The following is a 26,865-nucleotide window of genomic DNA, read 5'->3' on the forward strand; positions in this document are numbered from 1 at the left end:
ACATGACAGCTTCTGCTGCACATGCCTAATGCCTGTTGTGACAAGCTCTGAACTTGACATGACAGCAAACAGTGTCAAAGGGTAGGACTGAACCTAAGCAAGCAGGGATGGGAAGAACAACACACTTTTAACATCAGTGTGTTACAGATACTTTTGGGAAATGTCTCTTTCATACAGACTTTGCCCTGGAATTTTTACATATCCTAAGTATTTCTGATTATGGTTTCTCTTTGTATTCTTAAGTTCTGAGTTTGTCTACATTTGAAACTAGTAGTAGATACAGAAGAATATCAGATACCAGCTCCTCTAAGAGATTATTTTTTCCCCTCGAGCACTGAATTTCTAGCTCAAACTAAAGACAGAAATGTCCTCTGACTGAGAAGCAGTGTGATTCTAACTGGTGTTCTTTTCTTTAGGGCCAGTTCTACAAGTCCTAACAATCAGTCCAATAAAATGAACAGCATCGTCTACCAGAAGCAGTTTCAGTCAGCAGCTGCTGCTGTGAGAATGACACAGCCATTTCCTGCACAATTCGCACCACAGGTAGGTGACTGGTGCCTTCCTGCAAACAAATCTGTTTCTCTGTATGACTTGGTGCTGTAACTCAGCTCTGTTTCCTCAGGCTTTGTCATGGGGATGTACAAAATAGAATCCTTAAAATGAAATGGCATGAGAAAACTGATTGCAAGATCAAAGCCAAAAAAATCCTCTCTGATCTTGCTAAACTAGTAATGCAGATTTTGTGACGTGTTTAATTTTGAGAGTTCTGAGCACACTACGTCATGCACAAGTTGTGAATGATGTAGAACTTGACAGTCGTTCTGCTGTCTTCCCCATGCAGTTGTAATGCATGTCATCCTGCAAAAACAGATCATTTGGTTGGGGAAAGGGAGAAGCTTTGTGTCTCCAAGGGTCCCAGTGCATATTTTAAATGTCTATAACGACACAGCAGATTTGTGGTGGTTTGTCTGAGATGCAGCTCTGAAGGATTGATGAAGCAGTTGAGGTTGGAAAGGACCTCTGAATGTCGTGCAGTCCGTACCAAGCAGGGCTGTTGGCAAAGGGTTTGATTTGCTTCTGGCATTCCAGGGAGTGCAGTTTACAGGGGTGGTGCATCTCTGTAATGGGCAACTGTATGTAGCCAGGCTGCTTAGGGAAATGTAGCCTCTCTAAAAATGTAGGTATTTCTGCCTGTCTTCTAGCGTTTGAGTGTTTGACTGCAGGACTTGAGGTTTGACATTTGGATTGCCACTAGCAGAAGCTACCTAGCCTTTCCAGGGCTGCCTTTCGCTAGCGATGCCTCCAGTGCTTTGCGTGGGTCTTCTCCCTTACGCACTGCAGGGCTGTTTTTTTCCAGAGTTCAAGCGTGGCCTCTCTTAACATAAAAGCCTATTTTCTTGACGTCAGTGTGACAGCAGAGCGGCAACTTTTTCCCCTTTAAGGGAATGCCAACGTGCAGTCTAGTTGGCAATTTTTCTAATTGCAAAATGTCTCTTTTTGTTGTTTTTTCCCCCACTTAGATCCTCTCTCAGCCTAAACTGCTCCCTCCATTGGTAAGAGCCCCATATACTAACACCTTCCCAGCGCCTGTTCAGAGGCTGCCAGTAGTACTGCATAGTCAGATGCCGTCTCAGATGACCACAGGCCTTATGAGCCACCCTCATTTACCGCCTGTGGCCAGAGGTCTTTGTGGATCAGTATCTGGAGCCAGAGGCAATCAGGCCCAGGCTGCGATGAAGGCTGAACGAGACGTGAAGGTTAGTATTTGAACAGCAGTGCTGTTAACACCAGTTCAGTCTTGACAGCTTGTAGGGCAGGAATGTGTCTACAAATCATGTCTTAATTAAAATGCCTCTGGACCCAAAGCAGGTAGCCAGGCCTTTAACAGCCGAATGTAGACCTTCTCTAAGCTCTGGGGTTTTTTTAGTAAGAACTTTAAACTAAAAAACAAATGTGTAGGGAGCTTCCTTTCTCAAGAGGTCTTGTGGTCAGCAGTTCTGAAGCTACCACTGCTGTCAAAGGCAATCTGATAACTAGGTTTCAAGAGCCTGGATTTTTTGAATGAATGAGGAAGCCTACAAACCTGGTCGTTGGCTGTCATTTCACATCTGCCTTCCCAGCTCTGAGTGGCAGTATGAACCCTCCTGTTCCAGCCAGCCTCGCTCCTTACCGACTCTGGAGATTCATTTCCCAGTGGTTTGAAATGCCTGTCATTTGTTCTGTGGTGGAATGCAGTAACATGGCACACTCCACAGAAGAGGCGGCTGCATTTCAGTAGCAGGTGATGGGACTCATCTAATTTTTTGAAGCACTTTGGGACCCTTCAGAGTGAGGCAAACTATTCTTACCAAGGCAGGACTGCAGTATGGGGCATCTGTGTAGGGACACCGGTGTATGCTCAGCCTGTTTTCTGCAGAGTAAGTTGCTTTAAGAATAACAGTACTAAGGAGCTCCTTTATCTACTGCTGTTTGCTGTAACCCATGCATTAAGGTGTAAAAGCAAAAGTGTGTGTTTTCCTGGCTATGTCTGGTTGTAGGAGGATTGATTACCCCTTAAATTCTAGGTACTTGGTCCGTTTAGTTTTCTACCATCAACATAAGCTAGCTGTAGACTTAGCAGGTGATGCTTATGTATTGTCTCGAGTCTGTATTATGGTTTGAATCTAGCCAGTCATAGCAGATACTACTTACATGCAGTCCCGGTGTTCTGAATCTCCCTGCGAACGCTGTTCAGAAGAATGTCAGTTATTCTGTCACGCTTGGTTACTTGTGATCAAATCATCTAGCCTTAATCTCAGGGGATGGCTGAAATCTGCAGAAGATTTCAGGTGTCTGGCTCCGGTAAAATCAGACTGTTGCTGTGGTCCTGCACACCTGAGCTCACAGGCTTGTTTTCTGTTCTGTTGCTGGCTGAGTTATGTGAAGCAGCTATGCAGTATTAAGGCCAAGACCTCTTGTTCCAGGCTTTTGCTGTTTTTTTCCCCCGGTGTGTATGTGTCTGTGTCCCCATTTTCTATAGAAAAGCATAAAATACTTTGAGAGATGCATGGAGGCTCGGTGTCTGTATTGTAGTTGGGTTCCTTTATTATGATAAACCTTTTTATTTATTAAAAAAAAAAAAAAAAAAAAAAGCATTTGACTGCATCGGGCTTAATCGTGCAGCTTCCAAAAGGTTGAACTCTTCATGCAACTCCTGGTTTGCCTGAGTCTGGGCCGGAAAGCCAAGTGCTTGGTCTGAAGCATCTGGTCTGCACAGTGTTTTGACCAGATGAAAGGTCTGGTGTAAAACTGTAACTGAAACATCTAGTCACAAAGGCTGAATTTCAAACGTGCAAAGTCAAGGTTACTGATAGAATTCAGAGGAGGGATTTGAAGGAAGCCAGACACTAGTTTGTGCTGCCTGGAATGAACACCAGCTTTTAGTGGGAAGCAGGTAAAGCTTCAGCTTGCCGTATACACAGCCTCGACACCAGTTCACTTGCATCCACATTGCAGAGACTGAAGTCTGTGTCCAGAGCAACAGGGAGAAAAAATTCGGGTGCTCGGACTAAATTCTGCTGCTGCGATGCAGCCCCTGCACTCAAGAAGTCCAGACCACGTGGCAGGAGAAGTGACCGCTGGCGTGGCCCTCGGTGCCCACAGTGGTGTTGGGGCACGGGCAGCATGCAGACTTGCGCCTTCTGGTCGTGTCTGACTCTGGCCGAGGAGTAAAGCTTCAGTGTGAGCCTACTGTAGGCAGTGTTTATACTTTTTTTAAGCCCTGTAATAATAGTGGCATGAAAAGATACTAGATAATGCTTCAAGCTGTTGTCCCTGATGGTCTTTTCTGGGGTGAGGAGTAGGAGGAGCAAGGAAAGCCTAGGCATGACGTTAAGCTGCTACTGAGGAGACAAGTGCCCAGATGTGGTGACATCTGGGAAGCAACTGGATGGACGCTGCCTTTCTAAGAAATTCTGGCCACTGTGGTCAGTCCTTGCCCTTCCATTTAGGAAGTACTTCTGTGAAGTTGCTCTTATTTCAATGCCCTCTCTTCAGTAAACATGTTTTCTCCCTTTCTTAAGGCAAAGCAGAGAGCAGAGGTACTTCAGTCCACCCAGAGATTCTTTTCTGAACAGCAGCAGCAGAGCAAACCCGTAGGAGGCAAAGCGCAGAAAGTGGACGAGAACGGGAGCAAACCCGCCGAGGCAATTGCTGACTCTTCAGGAGTCTGCCAGGACAAAGCCGAGGAAAAGCCTACCCCTGCGCCTGCTGCGGCAGCAAAACCTGTTAGAACTGGACCAATCAAACCTCAGGCAATCAAAACCGAAGAAACAAAATCTTAAGAGGCTGTGTTTCCATGGAGGTGGGGGAAGAGGGGAGGGTGGGTGAGATGACAGCAGCGTGGATTTGTAGCCCCAAGGACGAGACGCGAGTCTTTCCCTGCAGGGCTCTGAACAGCGTAAAGGGACATAGAAGCGATCAGCGGTTACGGGTGCGAACTGCTGCGTATCCAGCTGAGCTTCTAGGCTCTGTTGAGCTTGTATCTTCTCTTTAACAGCATGATGGCTGCTTTTGGTGTGTGCACGTTCTACACGTGTGCGCGTGTTTTGGCTTGCACACCTGTATGCTTCCCGAAGTGCAAAACAGACAGGGAAGAAGGTGGTCGGGGAAGCATGTTCCTAGCTGACAGGATTGAATACTCTTTATTTTCTTCAGGCTCTGATCTTCAGCTGCTATTTTTCTTTTTATAAACCCATGAGTGTGAGAACATGCAGATCTGAAGATGGTGCTGGGCCAAGTAATGTGTGTTAAGTTTTTAGTGACTTTAAGAAGCTTCTATCTTGTAATAAACTGAGGGATTCGTATAGCTGGCGACATTGCCGTGTGACATCTAACCTAACGTAACACAGAGTTAACGCTGCTGATGTTGGGTTTCCCTCTGAAGGCAGTGCTTTGCGGGCTGCTGCTTCTTGGATGACAATATACTGTATTTAGATCACCACATGAAAAATGCTACTTGGCCACCTGTGTTCTCTACACCTGCTCCCCCCTCAGTCGTTCACCTCTGGAGTTGAAAGGTTCATTGCATCAATAGTCAGATTTGTTCTGTTCACCTCTGTCCAGCTATCTTGATATGATGCGAGTGATCTTGAAACGGTTTCCAGTTTGTCTGTATACAGCAACGAGCACTTAGAACTGTGCCACGAGAATAAAAGAAACCTTACCGGATTAAAGAGAGTTTTATCTAAAAGGTGCATTCTTTATATCAGAGCTGCGTCGCACCACCTCCTTGCCCACAGTGTGCTGGAAAGTAGAATCAAGTCAAATAAATGCCTTTTTAATTGTATCCTCTAGTATTATAGCTGTAGGACAGTACTGTATGATACTTCTGTGAATGTAAGATATCCTGTACCTGCTTATGAAATGTAGTAGTGACTGTGCTATACCGGAGCTGTTTTTAATAATGTTATTCTAGAGGTTTTTTTTCCAGACAATGATTGAAAAAGCTAATAAAAAGCACCAGGTACCACATCAGTAGCAGAATTTGCTGGTTTTTTCTGGGATTTTTTTTTTTTTACATTTTTTTGGAAGGAAGAGTTGAAAGTCTAATGTGTATAATTTTGTTCAAATGACTGCAGAAGCTGGAAAGGCTGTTGCTGCTATCGATGCCTAGTGAATCGCTATTGGTTATCTTTTTATATAAATATATATATATAATTTGAATTTTTGGAAACTTTAGCTGTGATGTCAACTTTGGAAAAAAGTATCCCACTTGTAGTGTGAGTTGGCATTGTACAGAAATTAACAGCCATATTGGTCTAGAAATGTTAAACTTAATTTTTTTCCATTTGTACAGGGGTAACGCACTGTATTAAATATGTACGGTCTTATTTACATGGGTTTGATTACAGAAACTAATAAAGTATTCTCTAAATAAAGTATCCGGGTAATCTCATGATTAGCACAGCGCTGCAGGATGCAAGGAGAGCACCTGAACGTCGTGCGCCAAGCGAAGAGTGTGCATTGCAGCTTGGGGAGAACAGACTTCAGAAGAAAAAAAACTGTTTGAAAACAACAACTTTTTGTTTCTGCCAGCACTTTCGATGTCATTCTGCAGCAAAGGCCTCGCAGGATGTGCTTCCACCGAGCTCTGGAAGGAGCCTGCCGGTTGCATTGGCAAGACGCTGGTGAGCTGCCTGGTGCCGGAGGTGTGGGTGGTGCTGCCTAGCGAAGAGCTGCTCGTCAGAGGAGACCAGGATGAGCCCAGCCCGTTACTCTCAGTTTAAGCAGCCGCTAAACTAACGGTTGTAGCCGGTCACTCTCCAGGTGCCAGCACCCTCACAGCAAGGGGCTGTCACAAGCAAGATGTTTCCTGCAGGAGCCGAGCTCTGGCGTGAGCCTCCCCGAGGACGCGGGTGGCTGCCTTCTTGCACCGCTCCTGAACTGCTCCCTTCCCAGCTGGCTGCCAGCAGCACGCTCGCTGCCGCGCATTCACGTCACGCGATTGCCGATTACTGACTCGGGCCCTTAAGCAGGGGCAGAAGGAAGGGTGAGGCGGCCTCCAGGCCTTCTGCTGTGGGGGTGAAGGCATCCCTGCTGCAGGGTTGGGAGGAGGCAGGATGTGTCAGCTGCCCACCAGAGGGAACTTGGTTCATAACAAACACCAGAAACCTTCTCGTGGTTGGTCTCTGAGGAGCGATCCCTGCCTCTGGAGAAGGTGCCAGCTCGTGTTGTGCCTCCAGGGAGTGCCAAGGAAGGAGAGCCCGCGGCGGGTGGCTCTGCGAGCGCCACCGGGAGTTGTGCAGATGTACCTTTGGTCACTGGTGGTGCTGCCAGCCCCGCGTGTCGTGGGGGTGGCTTGGGGGCACCGGAGGAGCTGGAGCCCTCTCCTGCCCAGGCTGGTCCTTGTAGGGGGTGGAGCTGCAGCAATAAGGAGTAAATAAAGGTGCCGTCATCCATGGATGGAGTGATGGGAGGAAGCAACCTCAGCGTAGGTAACGCCACAGGTAAATCACCTTTTTTTTTTTTTTTTTTTTCTTTTTTTTTTACAGGAAACATACGAGCATGGCTGGGGGAAACGCTCAGGGAAGGAGGATGGAGGTGGGGGGACGGGGTGAACGTGGGCGTTGATCTATAAATGTGCTGTAAAAGAGTAACTGAGTGACGCTGATGTCCCCTTGTTCTGAGGCTGTCTTCTACCTGGTTCGTCTTGGAAGCACACCCTAAAAATGGGCAATCGTTCACCTGACTGGTCTGTTTTTAAGGAAATGTTGCTGAAAGGATTAATCTCAAATTCTCCAGGAAAGCTACTAGTAAACGCTGGCGCATTTCCTACGGTCGGCTGTGGGAATGTACCGAGCTTTTGGCTGTTTCTTGTGCTGAGCAGAACAAGGATATTTCTGCAGGAACTTCATGAAAAGCAAATGCTTGGGCGTTTTGTGCATCCGAACAAGCTGATGTTGGTGCGTGCCTCTCCCGAACTGCCCCAACCACCCCGGCCGCCTTCGAGGCCAGGCTGAGCTTTCAGTCACTGACCCCGATTCATTGAATCATTCGTGACGTTTAACCAGATAACTTGCTGCTGGCCGTTTGCACTGGAATAGATCTTGCTTTTCTAATTCGAGTGGGATTTGGTGTGTAATCTCTTTTCTAGGACTCCGGTCATCACAAATAATTGTGCTGAACTCCCCATGAATTAGGCAGCTGTTTATGTTGGGGAAATTAACTTTTTTTTTTCTTTTCCTTTCTTAATAATGTCCAGTCTGCAAAAAGACAGTAACTTTTCCCAGAAGGGAGAGCAGAAGGGGTTAAATGCGCCTGGGGCCAGATCCGGCCCCCCTGGGCTGGGGCTGCCCTTGCTGGGCTGCGGGAGGGGAAGGACTGGGCTTGTTTTCGCAAAGTCTGTTAAGTAAAGCTGCGTGTTCAGCGCTGCTCGGCTCCAGCCCAGCTATCTGGAAACCCTGTGTACGTTGGCTCGTCTTCATTTATTTTCTTAGTTGATTAAGTGATGCCCTTCCCAGCCCGAAAAGACCCCAGTGCTGGCAGCGGGAAGGGCTGGGGCGCGCTGCCCTTGGTGTCTGCTCACAGTGCAGCTGCTGAGGCTGCTGCTCCCTGGGCACCCCTGAAACCAGCCCAGTTCTACACCGAAGCTCAACTGGTGCCTCTGGGGTGCTGCAGGGCCCGGGGAGGCTCCGGCCTCGCCTCCCACCCCGCTTTGGCATAGAAATGCCTTTCTCCCGTCCTTGGCAGCAGGTTTTCTGCGCGTGGGGCTGCCTGCCTCGCTCCTCCCAGCCCTAGTGGGCACATGATGTCTCTTGGGTGACCCCATCGCTGCCATCGCCCCCACATCTGCTGCCTGTCTTGTCCTGGCCTTTGCCTCGTTCCCCTGCTCCAGGGCACAGGCAACTGCCTGGCCCGGCCGCGTTTGGCAGCGGGACGGGGGGATGCTGCTTCCCAGGGAGCAGTGCTGTGCACCCCTCTTTCCCGAGGCCAGGAACGCCCGTGATGCACCATCAGTTAATTGCAGCGGCTGGGGTCAGTCACAGCAGGTGCCCTCTCCCCACACTGGGAGCGGGGCACCCAGCTCCCGCTGGCTGGCACAGCGGGCAGGGGGCTGCCACCCCCCGGGCAGGAGGGCAGGGAAAGGTGTGAAGGTGCCATCCCAGGGCACTGCGAGCAGCCCCCCACACCACGTGGGGATCCAGGTGAAGCCCGTAACCTGCTGCAGCGTCAATGATGCAGCCTTGGGGTGGCGGGGGGCCCTAGGGGGTCCCTGACTGCGGGGGGCAGGGGGTTGCGTCACTGCTCTGCCTGGGCTGAGGCCCGCAGACAAGGGGGGGATGAGCCCTAATTCTGTGCAAATGGGGGTGGTGCAGCGGGGCGGTGGGGGCTTGCGGTGGGTCATGGGGCGCTGCACGGGAACAACGCTGTAGGGTCCATGCTGGCTCTCCAGGATCGTCCCAGCCCCGCGGGGGGGTGAGAAGGGGTCCTTCAGCCTCCTGCCTCGGTGTGCTGGGGTCCCACCTGCTTCCCCACCCTGTGGCCCCAGGTTGGTCCCCCCTGGGACATGACCCATCACACACCCTCCCCAGTCCGTCCCGGTGGTCTGGCAGGGCCCATCCCCGGTTCCCCCCCTGCTAGACTCGCCGTGGAGGAGCACATCCTACCTGCAGCCAGCACCCACCACCTTCCCGACACCCCCTTGCCTCCTCCCCTTCCAGCACCGGCTCCCAGCGGTGCTGTCCCCTCAGTGAGTGGCCATACGTCCCGGAGCGGCCATACGTCCTGGTGCTGCGGCAACAACAGGGGGGCTGCCTCCATCCCCCCGCCCTGCAGCCCTGCCACCTGGAGCATGCCGATCTGTCCTATTCAGTAAATCTCCTGGGTTTAGCGCGCTGAAGCTTTAACTTTTATTCTAGTTCAGTGTTGCAGGTATGTCCTAGCCCCCCTTCACGCTAAATAAAAGTGCTCCTGGGGTCAGCCCCGTCAGCAGCTGCCTCCCAAACGTGGCATTTTCCCAGCCAAAGCTTTACAGCTGCCCCCCAGCACCTCCAGCCTGTCAGTGCATCGAGGTGGGGGAACCAGCACTAGCAGCGCTTCACACCCCCTCCACGCTCCAGCCCACCAAATCCCCAGGAAAACCTGGGCTTGGAAAGACGAGGTGCACGGCTGCAGCGGTGGTGAGCAGCGTTTATTGGGGTATCCTTTGGGGATTGCAGCTGCCGCTGCTTCATCTGCCCCGAACGCCGGGAAGGTGGGGGGAAGAAAAAGCTTCCTACAAACTTTCTACAATAAATAGTTAAAACCGGTGGGTTTTGGCCTGGCACAGGGAGCTGCCAGCCAGGCGGGGCCGTAGCTGCATCGGTGGCCGGGCATGGCCGAGAAGCCGAAGCATGTGGCTGAGGGGCTGGGCATGCCGAGGGGTGCTCTGCCAGCGCTCCTCACCACTGCTTTCTTGGCTTCTTTTTCTTTTCCCAATAAAACAAGGCTTGTACAACAACTGTCCATATTCCCTGCTGCTTTTGGTCCTGCCGGATGATTTCTGGAGGCAGTTGAGCTCCCGGCTGCCCCTGGGCACCAGCGGAGTGGGATGCAGCGGGGCCAGTGGGCTCGCAGCAGGGGAGCTCGGCAGTGGGGCCGCTGCTGGTGGGCAAGTGCTGCTCTCCGCCACGAGGCCTGCCTGAACTGGGGAGGTCTCCCCAAAACTTCTGCTGCTGATGGGGTCCTGGGGGTGGATTTAGGTGGGACCCTCCCGGCCAGCCTCTCCCCACCCCCACCACCTGCCCTGCCCTGCCTTCACCGTGCTCGAGCCCTCCCTGCTCTGAATTCAGGGTGGCCAGGCTGGGTGCTCCGAGGATGCTGAGCGGCTCAGGGCTGGCTACCACTGCAGCCCACCAAGACCCTGCTGAGGCTGGGGAGAGATGCCTCAGTGGCTCAGCCGCGCTCGGCAGGAGCGCTTCCTTTCTCACCGCTACACTGAGCACGACAGGGTATTGCCAGAGGTGCCAGCGGAGATGTTGGTGGCCCCACGGCAGCACAGCTGGGCAGCATGTGGCCCCCACCATTGCGTGGGGCTATCTAAGGTGGCACTCCCGGCTGTGCCAGGGGGAGCTGGGGAGCGAAGCGGGGTGCCAAGGCACGCATGGGGGTGGCGGGGGCTGAGCCGGTGCATCCCCAGCCCTGGCTCATGCCTGGGAGAGGCGGATAGGGTAGGTGACCATGTTGAAGCTGTCCCAGGCGAAGAGCTGTCGCTCAGTGGGGTTGTAATCCACCATGCTGAGGTAACGGAAGCGGTTCTCGAAGGGGATGCTGAGGGCCCGGCTGGTGCTGGTGGCTGTGTTGTAGGCGAAGTTGATGGTGGCGTTAGGTGCCGAGTAGCTGCTGACAGTGTAGAGGGTGCCGCAGATGATGAAGGAGTTGGCCACCCCCCGCTTGCGGATGTTGGTCTCCCAGGTCTGTTGGATCTCCAGCGTCTCAGGGTCCAGCTTGGAGAGGACGATGGCCCCCCGGGCCTTCTCGGTGCTGTAGATCACCCAGAGCCCCGTCTCATCCACCGCCAGATCGATGTCAGTGTAGCCCCCCCAGGAGTAGGGGTACTGCCCGTGGTAGCCGGCACCGGGGATCTCCCTCTGGGCCGTGACAGCCTCTCCCCGCAGGTCGTAGCGGGCCACGGTGTGGGAGCGGCGGGGCTGGAAGAAGAGCCCACCACGGTAGATGACAGCCCCGGTGCTCTCCAGGGGCTGCGGCAGGATGTGCACCTTGGCGGGGTAGCCCCGGGCCAGCTGCTCCGCCGCCTCATACTGGAAGAGCTGGCGCACCTCCGTGCCCACCGCGTCCACGCGCCAGGTGGTCTCCCGCGTGAAGGGGGGCACGGGCTCGGGGTCCTTCATCCACACGCCATACTTGCCCGCGATGGAATCTGCTCGGCCGAAGATGATGGGCTCCCCCACCCACACCAGCTCGCCACAGCCTGCTCAGGGACAGGAGGGGACAGAGGGGGGTTAGTGCTCGGCGGTGGCGCCCGGTGAGCCCCTCGGGAGGGCCAAGCGGTACCGGGGAGCGGCAGGGCACGGGGCCGGTGGCAGTACCCGAGTCCTGGCTCCCCGGCCGGCCGAGCGCCGTCTCCTCCAGCAGCCGGGACGCGGGAACCTCCGTCCTCTCCGACTGCAGCTCCTGGTAGGCGAGGGGCTGCGGGTCCCAGCGAGGGGCTGCGGCGTGGCCAGGCACAGCGTGAGCAGGGACTGAGCCAGCCCCCCCCCTCACCGCCACGCCTGCCCTCGGGGGGCTGCACGCCCCACTGCTGCCCCCCAAAATGCCAACGCCTCGGGCAGGAGCCCGGTGCCCCCTCCCGCCGCAGCGGGGCACGCTGTGACCTGCCGACACGGACCCCACCAAGCCGCTGTTGCCCCCCAGGCGCGGGGCTTGATGCTCCTTCAGGGAACTCCTACCCCCCCCAGACGAGCGTGGCCCCCCGCATCCCCGTCCCATGGCGGGGTGAGGAGGGCTCCGGCTGCCGGCCCCCGTTGAGGGATGGGGAGGGGGCTCGCTGCAGCAGCCTGTGCCCCCCTCCCCGGTAGGGCTGAGCCCACCGCGGGGGTTCCCGCCCGGGGGCGGCGGGGGGGCGCCGGGGGGCACTTACCCTTGCCGGGGCCGCGCAGGGTGTCGCGGCCGGGCCCCTCGGCGCCGGGGGGGCAGCGGGCGGCCCGCAGCCGGGTGATCTCCTGGGCGCTGCTCTCCAGCCGCCTCCCCAGCTCCTCCTTCTCCCGCTCCAGCCGCCCCTTCTCCTCCTCCAGCCGGGATTTGGCCCGCAGCAGCTCGCTGTAGGCGGCCTCCAGGCGGGCGGCCGGGGCGGCCCGCTGGGGGTCCCGCCCGCCCCCCGCCTCGGCGCCCCGCGGCCCCGAGCCCCCCGTGCCCCGCTCCCGGCTCTCCAGCCGGCTCAGGCGCGCGGCCAGGGCGGCCAGCTCGGCCCGCAGCTCGGACACGCCGCCGCCATCGGAGCAGGTGGCTTCGACGGGGCTGGCGACCGTGAAGGAGTAGGTGCAGCGGCCGGAGCCGTCATCGGCGCGGCGTTGGGCGGCCGCCTGCGCCCGGCAGCCCAGGGCCAGCGCCCCCCCGAGCAGCAGCCAGGCCCCCAGCATGGCCCCGCCGCGCCCCCGCTCTGCCGCCGCCCGCGGCCGCCCGCATTTATAGAGCGGGAGGGCGGCGGGGGAGAGAGGGTCGGGGGGGGGACGGGGGGGGACGAGCCGGAATCTTCCAGATGCTTGTGGCGACGGTGGCTCGTGCCCAGCGGCACAAGCTCCCCCCCCGGCCCCCCGGGGCCGCTGGCCGGGCTCCGGCTGCCTGCGGCCGCCGCCGGGGCTTTAGTGGCGGGGCCGACTGCCAGGGGCGATGCCGGGGGCTGTGGCGGCAGGACCCCCCCGCGGGCGGGCAGGGAGGTGTCGCACGGGGCCCAGCCGGGAGCGCTGCCAGCCCCCGGGGCCCGGGCCAGCGTGCCCGAGGGCTGCTGGAGCCGCCCCCCCCCGCCGGCCCCGGGTGCCGGGCCAGCCCCCACGGGTCCCGCCGCTCCGGGGCCCGCCCCCGGGCAAGCCCCGCCCCTTTCCCCGCCATCGATCGCTCGGCGCTCGGCGCGGCGGGCGGAGTGCCGAGGCGGTCGATGAGACAGCTGATCTGCCGCTGCCGCCGTACCGGCCATTTCCCGCCGGCCCGGCCCGGAGCGGAGCCCGGTGAGGATGCGGCGGCAGCGGGGGTGGCGGTGAGGGTGTCCTGTGCTGTCGTGGTGGTCGGGTGTCTCTGTTTGGGCACCGGCTCTGCTTGCCAGCGACCCTTGGGCACCGGAGGGCTGCACCGGGGCGGTGGGGCCGGGTGAAAGCGCGGGTGCCGGGCACCGGGGCCCGTTGCACCACCCCCGCGGGGGGCTCTCGCATCCCCCTCCCCCGGGGTCCCGCGCATCCCCACACCCTAGAGCCGCTTTCTCCTTTCCCCCCACCCTCCGGGCCCACCGGTGCGGGGCTCCCTGGCACCCCCCGGGCGCTGCCCCGGCCCTGGGCAGCCCGGTGACCCCCCGGTTCCCCGCCCGTCCCTGCAGGCCTCTCCTCCCGCCGCAGACGCCATGCCTCCGAAATTCAAGCGGCACCTGAACGACGACGAGGTCACGGGCTCGGTGAAGAGCGAGCGGGTGAGTGCAGGTCCCCCCGCGGCCCCGTAGCGGGGGGCTGCTGCTGTGGGGGTGCCCCGGGTGGGTGCCCACGGCAGGTGGCTGTTTAAGGCGCTGTGGGGACCCCGGTGCTGGTAGCCACCGGGCTGGCCCTGGCCAAGCTACAGCCCCCTTCGCCGGAGGGGCCAGCGCGGCCTGCAGCCGCCCCATTGCTGTGGGGCAGCGGCACTGGGGCAGCGCGGGGTGTCCGTGCGGCTCTCCCCTGCGTGTGTTTGGAAACAAACCTCGTTGGGAGCTGCGCCCGCTTTGGGAGCCCCTTCCAGTCCCTTTAGGCTGTGGGCGCAGGGTCCCGGTGGGCTCCAGTCTCCTGCCGCTCTGCAAGGCTCGGCCAGGCCCGTTAGGCACTTTGCCGAAGGGCGTGGGGGCGGCGGGGGGTTACCCTGCTCTTTCCAGGTGGATTTTTCTCCTGTCACCAACGTCCCTGGATGTTTCAGCCTTTGGATACGGGTCAAAGCGGTGCAGTTCCCTGTTTCGGACAAAGTGGATTTAACCTGCTGTGTTTATCCTGAGGTCACGCTGTGCTAAACCCGAGTGTAGTCAATAGTCTAAACGATCGCTGCAGCTCACAATAGCTGTCAGGGAGGCGAGGGTCCCATGCTGCCCAAAGCGGTTCACCTGTCCCTTGAGGGAGGTGATGGCTGGAACTATGGTGTGGTCTCACTGGTTGCTTAAGTTGATTGAGCCAATGTGACAAGGATGGCAACATAGGTGAGCTTCAAAATAAGAGCACTGTGCTCGCAAGTGGGAGCCCAGATTTATGCATAAGGGAAGCAGCAGCTGTTGGTACCACAGTAAGGACCATCCCATGTGTTCCTAGGCCCACACATGTAGTGTGCCATTTCCCCCTCTTGATTATTTTTGACTGTAAGTAGATGTTACTGGGAGCCCTCAGCTCAACTGGAAAAATCTGTGCTGCTCTGATAAGAGAAATGAACTCTAGTAACGTCTTTGTCTGAAACGTTCAGGATCAAGTGGGATTGTGAAGTTGCTCTTAAAAATCACCTTTGGATGGTGGGGTGGAGCAGCAAATCTGAGCCCAAGGGGAGCCCTTTGGCACGAAGCAGAGGAGCCACAGACCACTCTGCTTTCCAGCCTGGCTGTAGCCTTTGCCCGAGTCAGGGATTTGGAGTGGCCGACCCCCTCGGACATGCCGTGCAGGGAGCCTAGCGTCTTTCCTTGGCTTTTCTTGCTGCCATCAGGTGGCTGGAGAAACCCCACCTTCCAAATGGGGAGCAGACCTGACTTGCCACTGGATGGGATACCCCAGGGTGGCTGTAGGGGCAAAGCTGATGGGTTTTGAGGAGCTGCTGTGGACAGTGTGCAGCCCTGGGGATTGTCCCCTGAGCAGAAAGGGCCTTCCTTCCACAGCTGGCCTGTGTAGGGGCCCTGCCTGCCACTTTCCTGGGAAGAGCTCACCATGCTGAGGCACCAGCTGTTTCTGCATCGTAGGGAGTTGTACTGATCCCTAGAAATGGGATCTGAACCTGCGCTGGCAACTGGCCGTTGATGCAAAACCAGTCCGGCTCAGCAGCAGAGGTGCAGGTTGTCCCAAGTCAGAGCTGTGCATCAGTCTGTGCTTTACACAGTTAGCCAACGCCACCGAGGTGATAATAGTGGCACAGAGATGTCCAGCTTGGTCCTTGGTCACAAGCAGAGAGAAACAGCACAACCCCAGACACTTAAAAAGTACCGTTGATCCCTTCCAAAGGAGGGCTTGCCTGAAACCTGCAGTCAGAAGATGCCAATTGCGTCCTAAGGGCTAGAAACGTGTGTGCGCAGTGATGGTGGCTTATTGATGAGGTGGTTTGGTTTTCTTTCTGTATTTGCAGAGGAACCTGCTGGAAGAAGATTCGGATGAAGAGGAAGACTTTTTCTTGTGAGTTTCTGAATGGCTGCTGTAGGGAATGCGATGTCTTAACTGCCTGCAGCTCTGAGACTGGAGGTGTCAAATACCAAAAGCTGCTCCCTGCCACATAGATGGGGGCTTGGGAATCAAAATCTTTAATTCCTTTGAGGTGATCTCCCAGAGCCTTGGTATTGAATGTGAATTGAGACTTAATAGGTGTGACCTTCATAGGAGTGGGGTGTCCCGCATATCCTAGGACGTGGGAGGGACTGATGGGAGGTATGAGAACAAACCTCGGTCTGCAAGGCGTTGGTTCATCTCTTGCATATCTTTTGAGTCTGGTTTAAAAACATGTTATTGTTGTATCTTCCACCCTGATTGCTCTCTTTTCTGCCTGCAGGAGAGGGCCTTCTGGACCAAGATTTGGACCCAGGAATGACAAGATCAGGCAGTAAGTTGTTGTTTTTCAGTATCGTACAGATAATTTATTCTGGCATGGTGAGCTCCTGTTGCTTGCTTACCAGAGTATTTTTGTGTAGTTCTAAACATGGAAACTGCTTCTGCTTGCTTTCTTCCAATTGACGTTTCCTACCCTACATGCCCACAGGTAAGGGAGATCTCGGATTTGATTCAAGTAATCAAGAAATTGTGCATTGACAGAGGCGAAGGGATAGGACTGTATCACAGGAGCTTTGTGAAGTTTGTAAAGCCCTTGCTGCATTCTGGTGAGGACCTGTTCCATGCTTTTAGGAGGCTCTTTTTCTAGAGCATTAACCCTGAATTTTAACCTTTGCTAGCACCATTTTTTGTTGTTTTGTTGCTTTTTTTTTCTTCTTCATCCTGTAACTTGCTCCTCTGTGTTTCAAGAAAGCAAGTGGTCAGGAACACACCAGGACCATGGTTTTTGGGCAGCAGCTGGTCTGCTGGCCTCCTCTTCTTCCAGATAAAAACCTGATGTGGGTGACCTGGAGATGAGCAGTGACTCAGTGGGGTCAAAGCAGCTGGAAAACAGGAAACCATTACAGTTGGAGGAAGATTAGTATTAAGGCAAGAAGGGAGGAGTGAACACTCTGGATCCTTCTCCCATTGAGTAATTTCCTGGATGATGCTTGTTCTAGGCTCCAGTTTGTCCTGTCCTTTCCTATGAGGGATGCGATGGGGGTACTTAATGGAAAGGAGGGGGATATTCACAGACCCTGGTTTGTGTTGTGCTGCTTCCTTTGCTGACCTCTGCAGAGCCAGAACCGAGATCTGTGTGGGGACTGATGACTGCGCATTACTCAGACTGGATTGTCTTGTGTGCAGCCTGAGTGTTGCTCTTCATTAGGGATTTTTTTCATGCCAGGAAGAGGCCAGAGCAGCTTGGAGATGACTCATGGCCAACATCAGTGTTAGGCAGTGCTTGCTTGTGTGCCCGCCTGCCACATTACCTTGAGGGGCGAAGTGGGCTTGAGTTACACAAGAGGCAGTGGGTCGGTCACTGCACCCTGAGTTTTCAGGGGGTCTCTGTGTGAGGATGCTGTTGGAAGAGGCGCGCTGGTCCTTAGAGTAAGCCAGTGTAGGTAAAGCCTCCCTTGTAGGGCAGTGGCACACTGATCTGGAGTAAATGAGAAGTACAAGAGTTGGTTTTATAAGTGGGGTCCTGCCTCCATAAAAAGGTGGAGGGGGGTGATGTCGACCCCTTTGTCATCCTCTGCTGGAAAGGAATTACAGAGTGTCTTCTGCCTTCCCTGCATGGTAGGGGGAAATGGGAGCCCTTCTCTTCCTACTGTCTTGGCCAGGCGGAAGGAAGCCAAGGCTTCAGTAGAGGGTACCACTGCAGCTGTGAAAGGGAAGAAAAATGAAAGAATTGCCCCAGGAGCTGCTGGGTTCATAGGTTTGATGTGAGTAACAGCCAGCACAGGTGAGGCTTGCCCGTTGCCAGAGATTGCCTGTCTAGTGGACCTGGAATGCAGTATGTCCCTTGGGGTAGCAAGTGGCTATTATCTATCTAGTATCTGGAGCATCTGTTATAAAACGGTGTGTGTGTTCTGCTCTCGTCAATGTTGATTGCTTTATTTAATAAGCACTTACATTATGTAGTCATCATGGAGCTTATTACGTTTCTGATCAGCCCAGCTCTTGTGCTGGATGGATTGGTGCAGTCTGGTAATGATGCAGTTTGCTCTGGTTTCAGCAGAGGAGGAAAGGAGGATTTAGTTGCTGCTGAAGCACTGTAAGGAAAAGACATTTTAAGGAGGAATTTGAGCATTTGGAGAGCTGAGGCATAGCTGGGCAAAGCTAGAGGGGCTGTAGCTGTATGGGGCTGGAGGAACGAGGTGTGAAGGTAGGCATAAAGGGAAACTGGATGGAGGACTGGATAGAGGAAAAAGTGATGGGTTTATGGGCGCAAAGGTGTGGAACATGTTGAATGTGAGGGGCAAGACTGGAAACTTTCCCTAGTTGTCCTTGGCAGTGAAGGGGCTTGGGTCAGGGTGGGAGAGTTTGGCAGCAGAAACCCTTGAGGCTGGCTCAGCTGCAGAAGGAGATGGTGGGGAGCACTGTAAACCTCACAGGGGAAAGAAATGAGTTGGAGCCAGCAACAGTGGTGGGAGGAAGCGTCACGGTCCCCTCCGTGCTGTGTTTCCTTTTGGTGGATCTGGAAGTTCAGGCTCCTTTGTCCCAAGAGCGCGGCCACATGGGGTCCCTTAGGCTCCCTCTGAGACCTCCCAGTCCCTGGGGTGGGCTGGGGCTGAAAGGCAGCTTTTAACAGGCTTTTATCCTTTTTCCCAAAATTACTAAGAACAGGTAAGGGAGAGCCGATCTCTCTTCTCTGCCTTTGCTTCCAGACTCTGTGAGAAGTCCTGAATGTGTATCAGAGAGCTCTTAGAGCCTTTTTGGTGGAAGGTGGGCTGTTGGTCTTCCACCTGGGTTTCCTTTAGTTAGAACAGGAGCCTTTCATCACATGTCATCTTTTCAAAAACTACCAAAATCACCCCATTTTTCTCTGCTGCTTGATTTCCTTTATGCTGATGTTTCTGCTTTCGGGTGGCTGTGCTGCTGGACTCGGGTTCCTGCTTGTGCTGGCTGTGAGGCTGAGCACGCTGCTGTGGTTCCCTAGGGGCCGGTGTCTGGGTTCCTGTGATTCCCCCATTGTGCTGCTGAGGGTGGCCAGCATCCGTAGCCCTGGGGCTCGGCCCCGGTGGCTCTGTCTGGCTGCAGGCCCCCAGCTGCATCCCGAGGAGGGGAGGGTTTGGGGAATGGTTCGAAAGCAAGAGTTGACAGCAGCTTCCCAGGACCTGGCTGCTCATAGCCGGTGGATGGTTGTGCAGTGGACCTCAGCTGTGGTCCAGGCTTTCATTTGAACGTGACACCAAGGCTGCGTCGTCGGGTGTCACTGTTGGGTATAATCCTTTCAAGAATTGAAAGTCTTCAGGGAGGCAGTCTTCTTCACAGGTGAGATGAAGCAGCAACTTAAACCCAGGGATTTGTGGCATGGCTCAGTGCTGATACCCCGTTGCTAAGTATGGCAGGGCTTTCTGCCAGGCAGCCCCTCTGCAGAGAGCCGTGCCTCGGGGAGCACTGTGCTGTGCTGGCCTCCTGCCTTTGCACTGTCCATCTGGCTCGGTGCTCTGTCCTGCTCCCTCTTCCCTGGGTTACTGCCACAACGAGGGGTGTTTGGCTGTAATTTTCACAGAAATACACAGCACTATTAATATCGTTGGGGTGGAAAATATAAGTGTGTCATGCTGGCCGTAAACAGCCAGCTTGGAGACAAGCAGCAGCCTTGAGCAGCACATCCCATGGTGCGTGCACGGCCTGTTTACGGCGTCTGAAGAATGCAGTAGTGTTGTTGGCCCAACACCGTGACCAGCCCAGGGAGTTTTCGGTAGCTAACCCAGTGTTGCCAAAATGGAAAGGCTTATTCCTCTGGACCTGGCAAAGCACAAGAAAAGAGGACTCTAAACCAAGCTAAGCACTGTTGGGTGTCTTGTTGTTGCTTTGACAGTGTATGCTTGTCCTTGTTATAAGCATCATGTTTGCAGTAATTAGTAAGAAGGAGGTTCATGGGAGACATATTTTATGTTTTTGTCTTGTTGCCTTTCCTGGCAGGTATTTATTAAACTTTATTTCTCTTGGAAGTCTGGCAGGAGTGAAGCACATGAAATGTATGGGTCAAAAGCCAATAGCTCCCTAACAGGAAATACGCTTAGTATTAGAGGATTCATTCTCTCTTGCCAAATAAAACAAGAAAATATTTTCTTCTTGATACAACTTGAGTTTCCAACCTCGAGCGTGCCAAATGAGTGGGAATTTTTCAATTTGTTCTGAAACTGCAGGGCTGATGCATAGGCTGGGCATCTTTCAGCCCCCTCCTGGAGAGGCATCTCTTGCAGAAGTGATGGAGGGGAAAAAGCAGAAAGCAAGGACTAGCTTAAGGTCTGGTTAAGGCACTGTGTGGAGATCAAAGTTTCATTCCCTGTCTTGGTCTCTTCCTGGTTTTTGGTTTTTTTTTTTCCCCCCAGGGTTCTCTTTTTACATCAGATACCAAAAGGTATCAGGTTGCTCAAATGTGTCCGTGTTTCATGGGAGTTAAACATCTCAACGTTCGTGAGAGTTCAAGCCTTGATTTCTCTGTGCCTCCATTCTCAGTCTGTGAAATGTTCTGTTCTCTTGGGGGCAGCTAACAGCGCACCCAGGCTATGGGCAAGTAGCAAAGGTACGCAGTGTTTTGTCGGCCGCTCAAGTGAAAAGAGGTGGGATGCTGAGATGCAGCTTGGGCAGTAGGGGTCTGTGCTCCATAGGTCTCTTCCAAGTGCTGGCATGCAGCAAAGCAGCCTGAAGTTACTTATCTGCCCACTTTGTCTCAAACGCTTTGGGATGCCCTGGGACTGCAGCAGCATCTCGCCAGGCTCTGACCTGTACTGGCAGGTATGGGTGGTGCTGCGTTGCGCTGCACATTCCTAGATGTGTTGTAACCTTGCGTGCTCCCGCTTGCCGGTTGTACCAAGATAGCATGGTTACAAATCTGTTGTGGGAGGAAATCTCTTTATTTTGAAGCCAGTAAATGATTTTAGAAACATTTACATACTGTAAATGTAGTCTTCTGCCTGTAAAACTCATGTTTAAGGCCGTGGAGTTTTTGCCAAGTTGGCTCATCTGGGATAGCAGATGTTTCTGCTTTTCCTTTCTCGCCCGAAGCGATAGCAGCATTGCTGGCAGCCCTGAGCTGGGACTTGCCTGTTGTGCCGAGGTAGGGAAAACCCCTTGCAGGGCATGCTGCCTCCTCACAGCCTCACCCACTGCCCCAAGGAAGGGGCTGCGCGTGTCCTGCACGGGGTGGATGCTTTGCTGCAGGTGTTTCCCAGGCAGCGCCTGCCTGCGTCCTCAGTGCCACCTTCTGCGCTTTCCCAAGGGTGGCAGCTCTGCCACTTGCCTCGTACCTTGTAAAACGAATGGGAGGTCAGAACAGGCTCACGGGCACAGGGCAGGTTCCTGCTGAGGTGTGTTTGGGGATCTATACCTTTTGCCTCCAGATTAACTCCTGGCAGGTGGCTGCCATCGATGTGGAAGGTAGGAGCTGCCACTGCATGGTGTAGGTGGGTTCAGAGAGATGCTTTTCCTACAGACTCTGCGATGCAGCACAGGGAAGGCAGGTTTCTTTCTTGTGGTGTCCTAAATAAAGCAAGTTTTTACGTGCACTGCTGGAGTCCAGCATGTGCCATGTGAGGGCCATTGAGTCAGAAATTGGCTTCAGAGGGATTGCCTGGCTGGTTTAGCTCTGGAAGCTACAGAGCCTGACCTGAAATGCTAAGCTGGGAAGCACCTTCATATTCGAACATCTGGAGCTCTTTCTATAGCTTTTTCTGGGGGAAAAAGCCTTTTCTTTTAATGACTTGACTTGCCCATTTTTGGAATAGCACGTAAATGTGAGCAAGGCATGTGCTTTTCCATTGCAACGACTACTGCTTGTCGCTGCTGCTTCTCATGCATGCGTCTCGGCACAAGTGTCTACTTGGTGAGAGGCACGTAGCTGGTAGGGAGACAGGAGAAATTGGTCAATGTGGACCTATGTCTCTAATTAGAGGCATGGTGGCTAGGGCAAAGCCCTGTTCCTGGTTCTGCAGCACCCCATTGACTGGCCTTGGGCAAGTTCCTCTGAGTCTCTCTTGGCCCTGGTTTCCTGGGCCATGGTGGAGGATGTGGTGTCCTCATCAAACCAAGCGCTCTGAGCTCAGGTGCTGGATGATGGCTCTTGAAGAGGTGGAGTTGGGTCTGGTGCTGCTTCAGAGCTCTCTCAGATAAGCCACCTTGGTGAAAACCCCAATTTGGCAAACAACATCTTTGAGCTTTTGCATCTGTGAGTGGGGAGGAGAAGGTTTTGTGTGGGGCTAAAGAGGAAGATAATGTGACTGGGTAATTTGGGGAGCAGGACAGTGTGGGTGCTAAGCAGGCACTAAAGATGAGGTGTTGGCAGTCCTTCCCCTTGGGGACACCAGTGCTGCAGTGTTAATAGGAGGTGTGCATTTCTGGTAACATGGAGAGCTTCTGAAGTGGCCTGTTTGAGCTGCACGTTTAGCAAATGCTGGATGCATTTTGGTATGTTTAAAGTGCTTGGACATTTTTATTCAAGGCAACTTAAGCTGTCAAACCTAAGACTTATGCAGAGAGAGCTGCTTGGAGCTATTTCTGTTTTGTTGCCCTGTGTGTAGCGTTGCCTTCAAGACGTTGCTGTTGCCATTTACTTTCTGGGAACGGTATGTCTCAAACAATGTATTGTCTCCCTCGGGCCCCAAGAAATTTCTTGTTTCTATCTCCTGGAAAATAAAAATGTATTAGCTCCAAAATACAAACCAGAACGTAGCAGTATTTTTCCACCAGGAGAATTTTTCTCTCTTACCAATGTGGCTTTTTTATGGAGTGAATAAATGCATTTATAATAACCCTGCGGGTGTGATTTAGGCTACTGTTAACTGAAGCACCTACCCACAGAGTTGCGTAACCTATGAGAAGATGGATTATAATAACTTGGTTTAGTTCATATCAGCCATTTCTTTACTGTCCTCTTGATGTCCCTGGCAGAGTGGGTTTCATTTAACAACTCTGTTCCCGGGGGGGGAGCGCACCTTGCTTTGATTTCACCCCAAGTTATTTAGCAAAGGTGCAGTGCAAGGTTCTGTGAAATCTGGAAAGATAAAGGTGCAGATTTTATATAATTTTTTTCCCCCTTTGTGAGCTCTTCTACAGCAGAGGTGCCCACCAATGGCAATTAGTGCCTTTTCTCCATGCATTTTTGTGTTAAAAGCATTATGGTGAGTGCCCCGCTTCTGCTGACTTCCCAGTGCTCTCTTTGAGCTCCTTGTGTTCCCTCGCCCTTCCTGGGATCACCAGAGAGCCACCACAGGCAATGCCGTGCCTCTAGCTTTCTCTGCATCATATCAACTTTCTTCCGCTGTTGTCCCCTTATGATTTTTGTCGGTGAGCTCTCTGCTCCCACCAGCCTGGGCAGCTATGAGCAAGGGCCAGCGCTGCGATGCACAGCTGGTGGTGCTCGCTTCTGCTCCTCATGCTGCCTTTGTTCTACTCTAGTGTCCAGAACCAGGTGGACGAAGTCATCGATGTTATGCAGGAGAACATCACGAAGGTGATTGAAAGAGGCGAGCGGCTGGATGACCTGCAGGATAAATCAGGTGCGATGCTAAATGCAGCTCTGCTGGCCTGTTCCCCATGTCTCTTTCCTGTTGCTGGGCTGGGTTACCTGGTTTCAGTTCAGAAAGTGCCTAATGACAGACCTGGACTTGTATTTCTGTCCTTCCTGGGAGTGCTGTTTCCCAGCCTTGGGCTGCAAATCTGACTTTCTGCCAACATTTTCCTCTTTCCACCTTTGCCTTCTGTCGCTCTGTGCAGAGGCATTAGTTTGGAGACATTTGGGTGCTGTGATCTTGGTCCTTGAAGGTAGATTGGTCTGTCTCCCAACAGCCCCGAGCACCTCGGCTGTCTGCTGACTTGCAGAGCAAATTCCTGTCCTCAGAGGGCAGCCAGTACAAAGGGGGCTCAGTGGGACTCTGCAGGTCTGTGTGTGCTCTAGCTAAGGGCGTCATGTTGGCGTCTGCTGTGGCTTTGGTGAATCACGTTGCGGTTGGGTCTTTTCCCCTAAGGCTGAATTTATTGCTTTAAACTGAGTGGAGTTAGTAGAATGAGTGGATGCTCTGACTGCGTGTGCTGCTGAATCGCCTCACTTCTTTCCTTTAACAGAAAGTTTATCAGACAATGCAACAGCTTTTAGCAACAGAGCCAAGCAGCTTCGGAGACAGATGTGGTGGCGAGGCTGCAAGGTGAGCCAGAACAGGAACAGGCAGGGGTGGGTTTGTGGAAGGGTGGTTACCTGCCTGCGCCTGGGAGGGGATGGAGAAGCTCTGCTTTCTGGCTGAAAAGATGCTGGAAGGCAATGACCTCCTTCCAGGTCAAAGCAGCTGCACATATCACCCTGGGTAATGTGCGTCTCTGCTCCTCTTGCAGATGAAGGCGATCATAGCGCTGGTGGCAGTCATTCTCCTGCTTGTGATCATTGGTGAGTAGCTCCAGGTCACCCCAGCCACATCTGGCACCGAAATAGTAGTGGTACTCCATGCTGTGAGTCATGTTGTGGTGCTGTTGTCCCTGGAGGAGAGCACCCAAGCCACTCCATCAGGCCCTGTTCTGCCTTAAGCCACCATAAGTGGTGCCTGTAGACCACTCTGCGCTCCTCTTCTGCAAGGCTTAAACCTGCACGCAGGGGAGCAGGCTCAAATCAGGTCCTGCTGGCTGTGGTCAAAGAAAGCCAACATTGCCCTACCGACATTGTATTGATCCAGGGTTGGCACTGACTGATGTTGAGGCTGGTGGGAGTAAATGGATGAGTTTCAGACCAGAGCAGTGTCTTCCAAAGGCTTCTCCACATGTAGCAACCATCTTGCAATGGCCTGCTCCCTGCAAATGCTCCTCCCCAAAGCTGCAGGGCTGCTTAATTTTCAGCAAGTAGCTGTTGTGGCTTTGCCGTCGGTCTCTTCCCCTGCCTTCTGCCCTTCCTAGTCTCTGGAGCTCCCCAGAGCAGAGATGTCACTGCTTTTCCTACCAACAGGTAATAATGGCCAGAGCATGTTTCTTCCAGGCAGAAGTAATTCGGCCCTCTGCCTGCAGAATGGCGTGCTCCGGGGATCCAAGCAGCTTTACTGTATGGCTGGGTCTGGAGGGTTTTCATCCCACTGACTGTAGCCAGGGGCAGCTCTGTAACTGTTCTTGTTATTGTTACTCCAGCAAAACCCTTGTGGCCTGTTGTCCTGTTGATACATAGCCTGCAGTGGGAGAGGCAGAGCTGGCAGCGGGGTGGGAGCGTTTGAGAGACAGACTGATGGAAAATCCCATCTGGTTTAATTTTGGGAAGCTGGAAGGAGATGAAGGTGGCAGGAAATGTTGTCTAGCTTGTGTGCAGGGAGCAGATTGCATTAGCCTGAGCTTAGAAACACGCTTTCCCTCGCAGCTGCTTGGTGTTTGTCACTACAGAGATGGTGGGGGGGGGATCACTCCGGCAGGGATGGGAGTTGCACACAAAGGTGTGTGGCTGACAGCTTGTTTCTTTGTGTTTTCCAGTACCCATAGTCCTGAAATACCACACCTGACAAGGCAGCTGGAGGCTTCGGTGGAGCTGGCTCTGGGATAACCAAACTGCTGTGTAATTTAAGTGAGATATCTGTATATAACTTTGAAGTTGTTTTTCTCCAAGGAGCGAGGAGGCGGCGGCAAGTAGCCAGTTCTAACAGAGCGTTTTAAGAACTGCCAAATGACCCTTGTTTTTGGTCGAGTACCTGCTCCTGCTGTCAGACTTTTTTATAACAGAAGATTCAGTTCCCAAACCGCCTGTTTTGTGGAATTCTCAGTCTCTGGTTTGGAGCTGCCTACTTGCTGCTATGGTCTATCTGTATATATGGTTGAGTTGCAATATTAATAATAATACTGTTTCAGCAGTTCCCTGCTGTGGAAGGCAGAGGGGACTCTGTCCTCCTGTCAGAGTGAAGGAGAGGAAAAATGTCTGAAGAGAAACATGCCATTATGTTACAGGGAACTGATCCTTCTGTGGAGAACTGCAAGGGTGTTGTTTCTCTCTTGTTCAAAAAAAAAAATGGGGGGGGAGGGGGCAGGGGAAGAAGAAATAATTAGGTTTTACAATCCAGAAGACTTCCTGGTCCTGCCATGGGAATGCACAAGCTCAGTGTTTTCAGTATTGCTGCTTACAGCTGTGACTAAAGACATTCCAGTAAACCTATTTTTGACTGTACATGTGGAGTTCCTGCACGTCTTCGTAAAGTTTTGGAGGACATTCATGGCTCTCCACTGCTGGGAGTCCCTAGGAAATGGCCATTCCAGTGTTTTCATAATGAAAAGCAAGAAGTGTGTATAAAGCCCAGCTATTAGCCTGATGCTATATAAGACACAGCAGGAAGATGGCAACTCTTCTGAAACCAGGCCATGGTAACCAAGCCCAGTTCATATTCACAGCCTTTCGCCTTGATGTGGTGGTTGCTGTCCTGAATGCCAGCCTGTTTTGCTTCCCTGTGATCTGGTGGGGTGGGGTTTGTTCCCAGACACAGGCACTGGGGTGCTTGGGGAGGTGTAGGGGCCCCTATGCTGGATTAAATGTGAGCTGAGTTCCTCCATCCATGGGTGGGATTGCTGTGTTTTGGCTGTCTCCAACCTTGGTCGTCTCAGGTGTTGGTGGCACTTCTGTCTGCCCTTTATTTTTGGGACCCTTTTTCCTTCCAACCCTGAGCCTGGGACTTCAGCTGAGCTGAGATCAGGCTCTCCTGCTTCTCTTTCTGCTGTCTCTTCTGATAACAGCATTGTCCTGCTTAGCTTGTGTCTGAATTAATGTTGGAGAGGGGGAAACAGTGCCCCAGAGAATTCCCAGTGCCACATTCCAGCTTCCTCTTCTGAACCTGCCCCTGGGACCTTGTACAGTTTCCACCTGAGCGGTGGTGCTGCCTCATGCAGAGAAGGGGATTAAAAGTGAGCACAGCAGGCTAGAGCGTTGGATGTGATTACAAGCTCTGCTTGCCCAGCTGGAATATAAATAGGGCTTTTCCCCTCTGTGGGCCCTGGCCTCTCCAGGTGGGAACCAGAAAGCCAAGCTGGGGGTTTTGTCCTGAAGTATACCCTGGTTTTTAAGAGCATGCACCCAGCAGAAAGGACAAAAATCATCTTGCCTGTGCCTCTGATTCTTTTTTCACCTGCCAGGGATCAAGCAGGTAGATGCAGAGGCACTGTCTTCAGGGGGACTGCAGGTCTTGCTGAGCTATTGGGTACCTTGTTC

General features: G+C 53.6%; 3 protein-coding genes across 22 annotated transcripts in view; 2 read left to right on the plus strand and 1 right to left on the minus strand.

Annotated features, from left to right (window-relative positions):
* The window catches only part of PRRC2C (proline rich coiled-coil 2C), a 75,673-nt gene extending 69,755 nt beyond the window's left edge, over window positions 1-5,918 (plus strand). For 15 of the 19 annotated variants that reach the window (XM_040610338.1, XM_040610347.1, XM_040610354.1 and 12 more), the window contains 3 exons: window positions 417-543; window positions 1,521-1,757; window positions 4,062-5,918. In XM_040610338.1, coding sequence (XP_040466272.1) covers window positions 417-543; window positions 1,521-1,757; window positions 4,062-4,322 — 625 coding nt within the window. In that variant the 3' untranslated portion in view covers window positions 4,323-5,918. The remainder of the gene's footprint in view (window positions 1-416; window positions 544-1,520; window positions 1,758-4,061) is intronic. The other 4 variants (XM_040610351.1, XM_040610352.1, XM_040610353.1 and 1 more) reach the window with 1 other exon arrangement.
* A 3,737-nt stretch (window positions 5,919-9,655) lies between these two features.
* Window positions 9,656-13,017, minus strand: MYOC (myocilin). 2 transcript variants are annotated; one of them, XM_040610318.1, is made up of 3 exons: window positions 12,119-13,015; window positions 11,568-11,687; window positions 9,656-11,449 (listed from the first exon to the last, which is right to left on the minus strand). In XM_040610318.1, the coding sequence occupies exons 1-3, from the start codon at window positions 12,615-12,617 to the stop codon at window positions 10,665-10,667; spliced, it is 1,404 nt and encodes a 467-aa protein (XP_040466252.1). In that variant the 5' UTR covers window positions 12,618-13,015; the 3' UTR covers window positions 9,656-10,664. The 2 variants fall into 2 exon arrangements, with proteins under 2 accessions (XP_040466252.1, XP_040466253.1); XM_040610319.1 differs by lacking the exon at window positions 11,568-11,687 and having other exon boundaries at window positions 12,119-13,017.
* A 70-nt stretch (window positions 13,018-13,087) lies between these two features.
* On the plus strand, window positions 13,088-25,833 carry VAMP4 (vesicle associated membrane protein 4). The gene is made up of 8 exons (XM_040610321.1): window positions 13,088-13,202; window positions 13,565-13,654; window positions 15,523-15,569; window positions 15,940-15,990; window positions 23,109-23,209; window positions 23,775-23,854; window positions 24,039-24,090; window positions 25,149-25,833. Exons 2-8 carry the CDS (start codon window positions 13,589-13,591, stop codon window positions 25,175-25,177), a joined length of 426 nt encoding a protein of 141 aa, XP_040466255.1. The 5' UTR covers window positions 13,088-13,202; window positions 13,565-13,588; the 3' UTR covers window positions 25,178-25,833.
* The last annotated feature ends 1,032 nt before the right edge of the window (window positions 25,834-26,865 follow it).

Source organism: Falco naumanni, chromosome 11 (genome assembly GCF_017639655.2).
Source record: "Falco naumanni isolate bFalNau1 chromosome 11, bFalNau1.pat, whole genome shotgun sequence".
NCBI lineage: Eukaryota > Metazoa > Chordata > Aves > Falconiformes > Falconidae > Falco > Falco naumanni.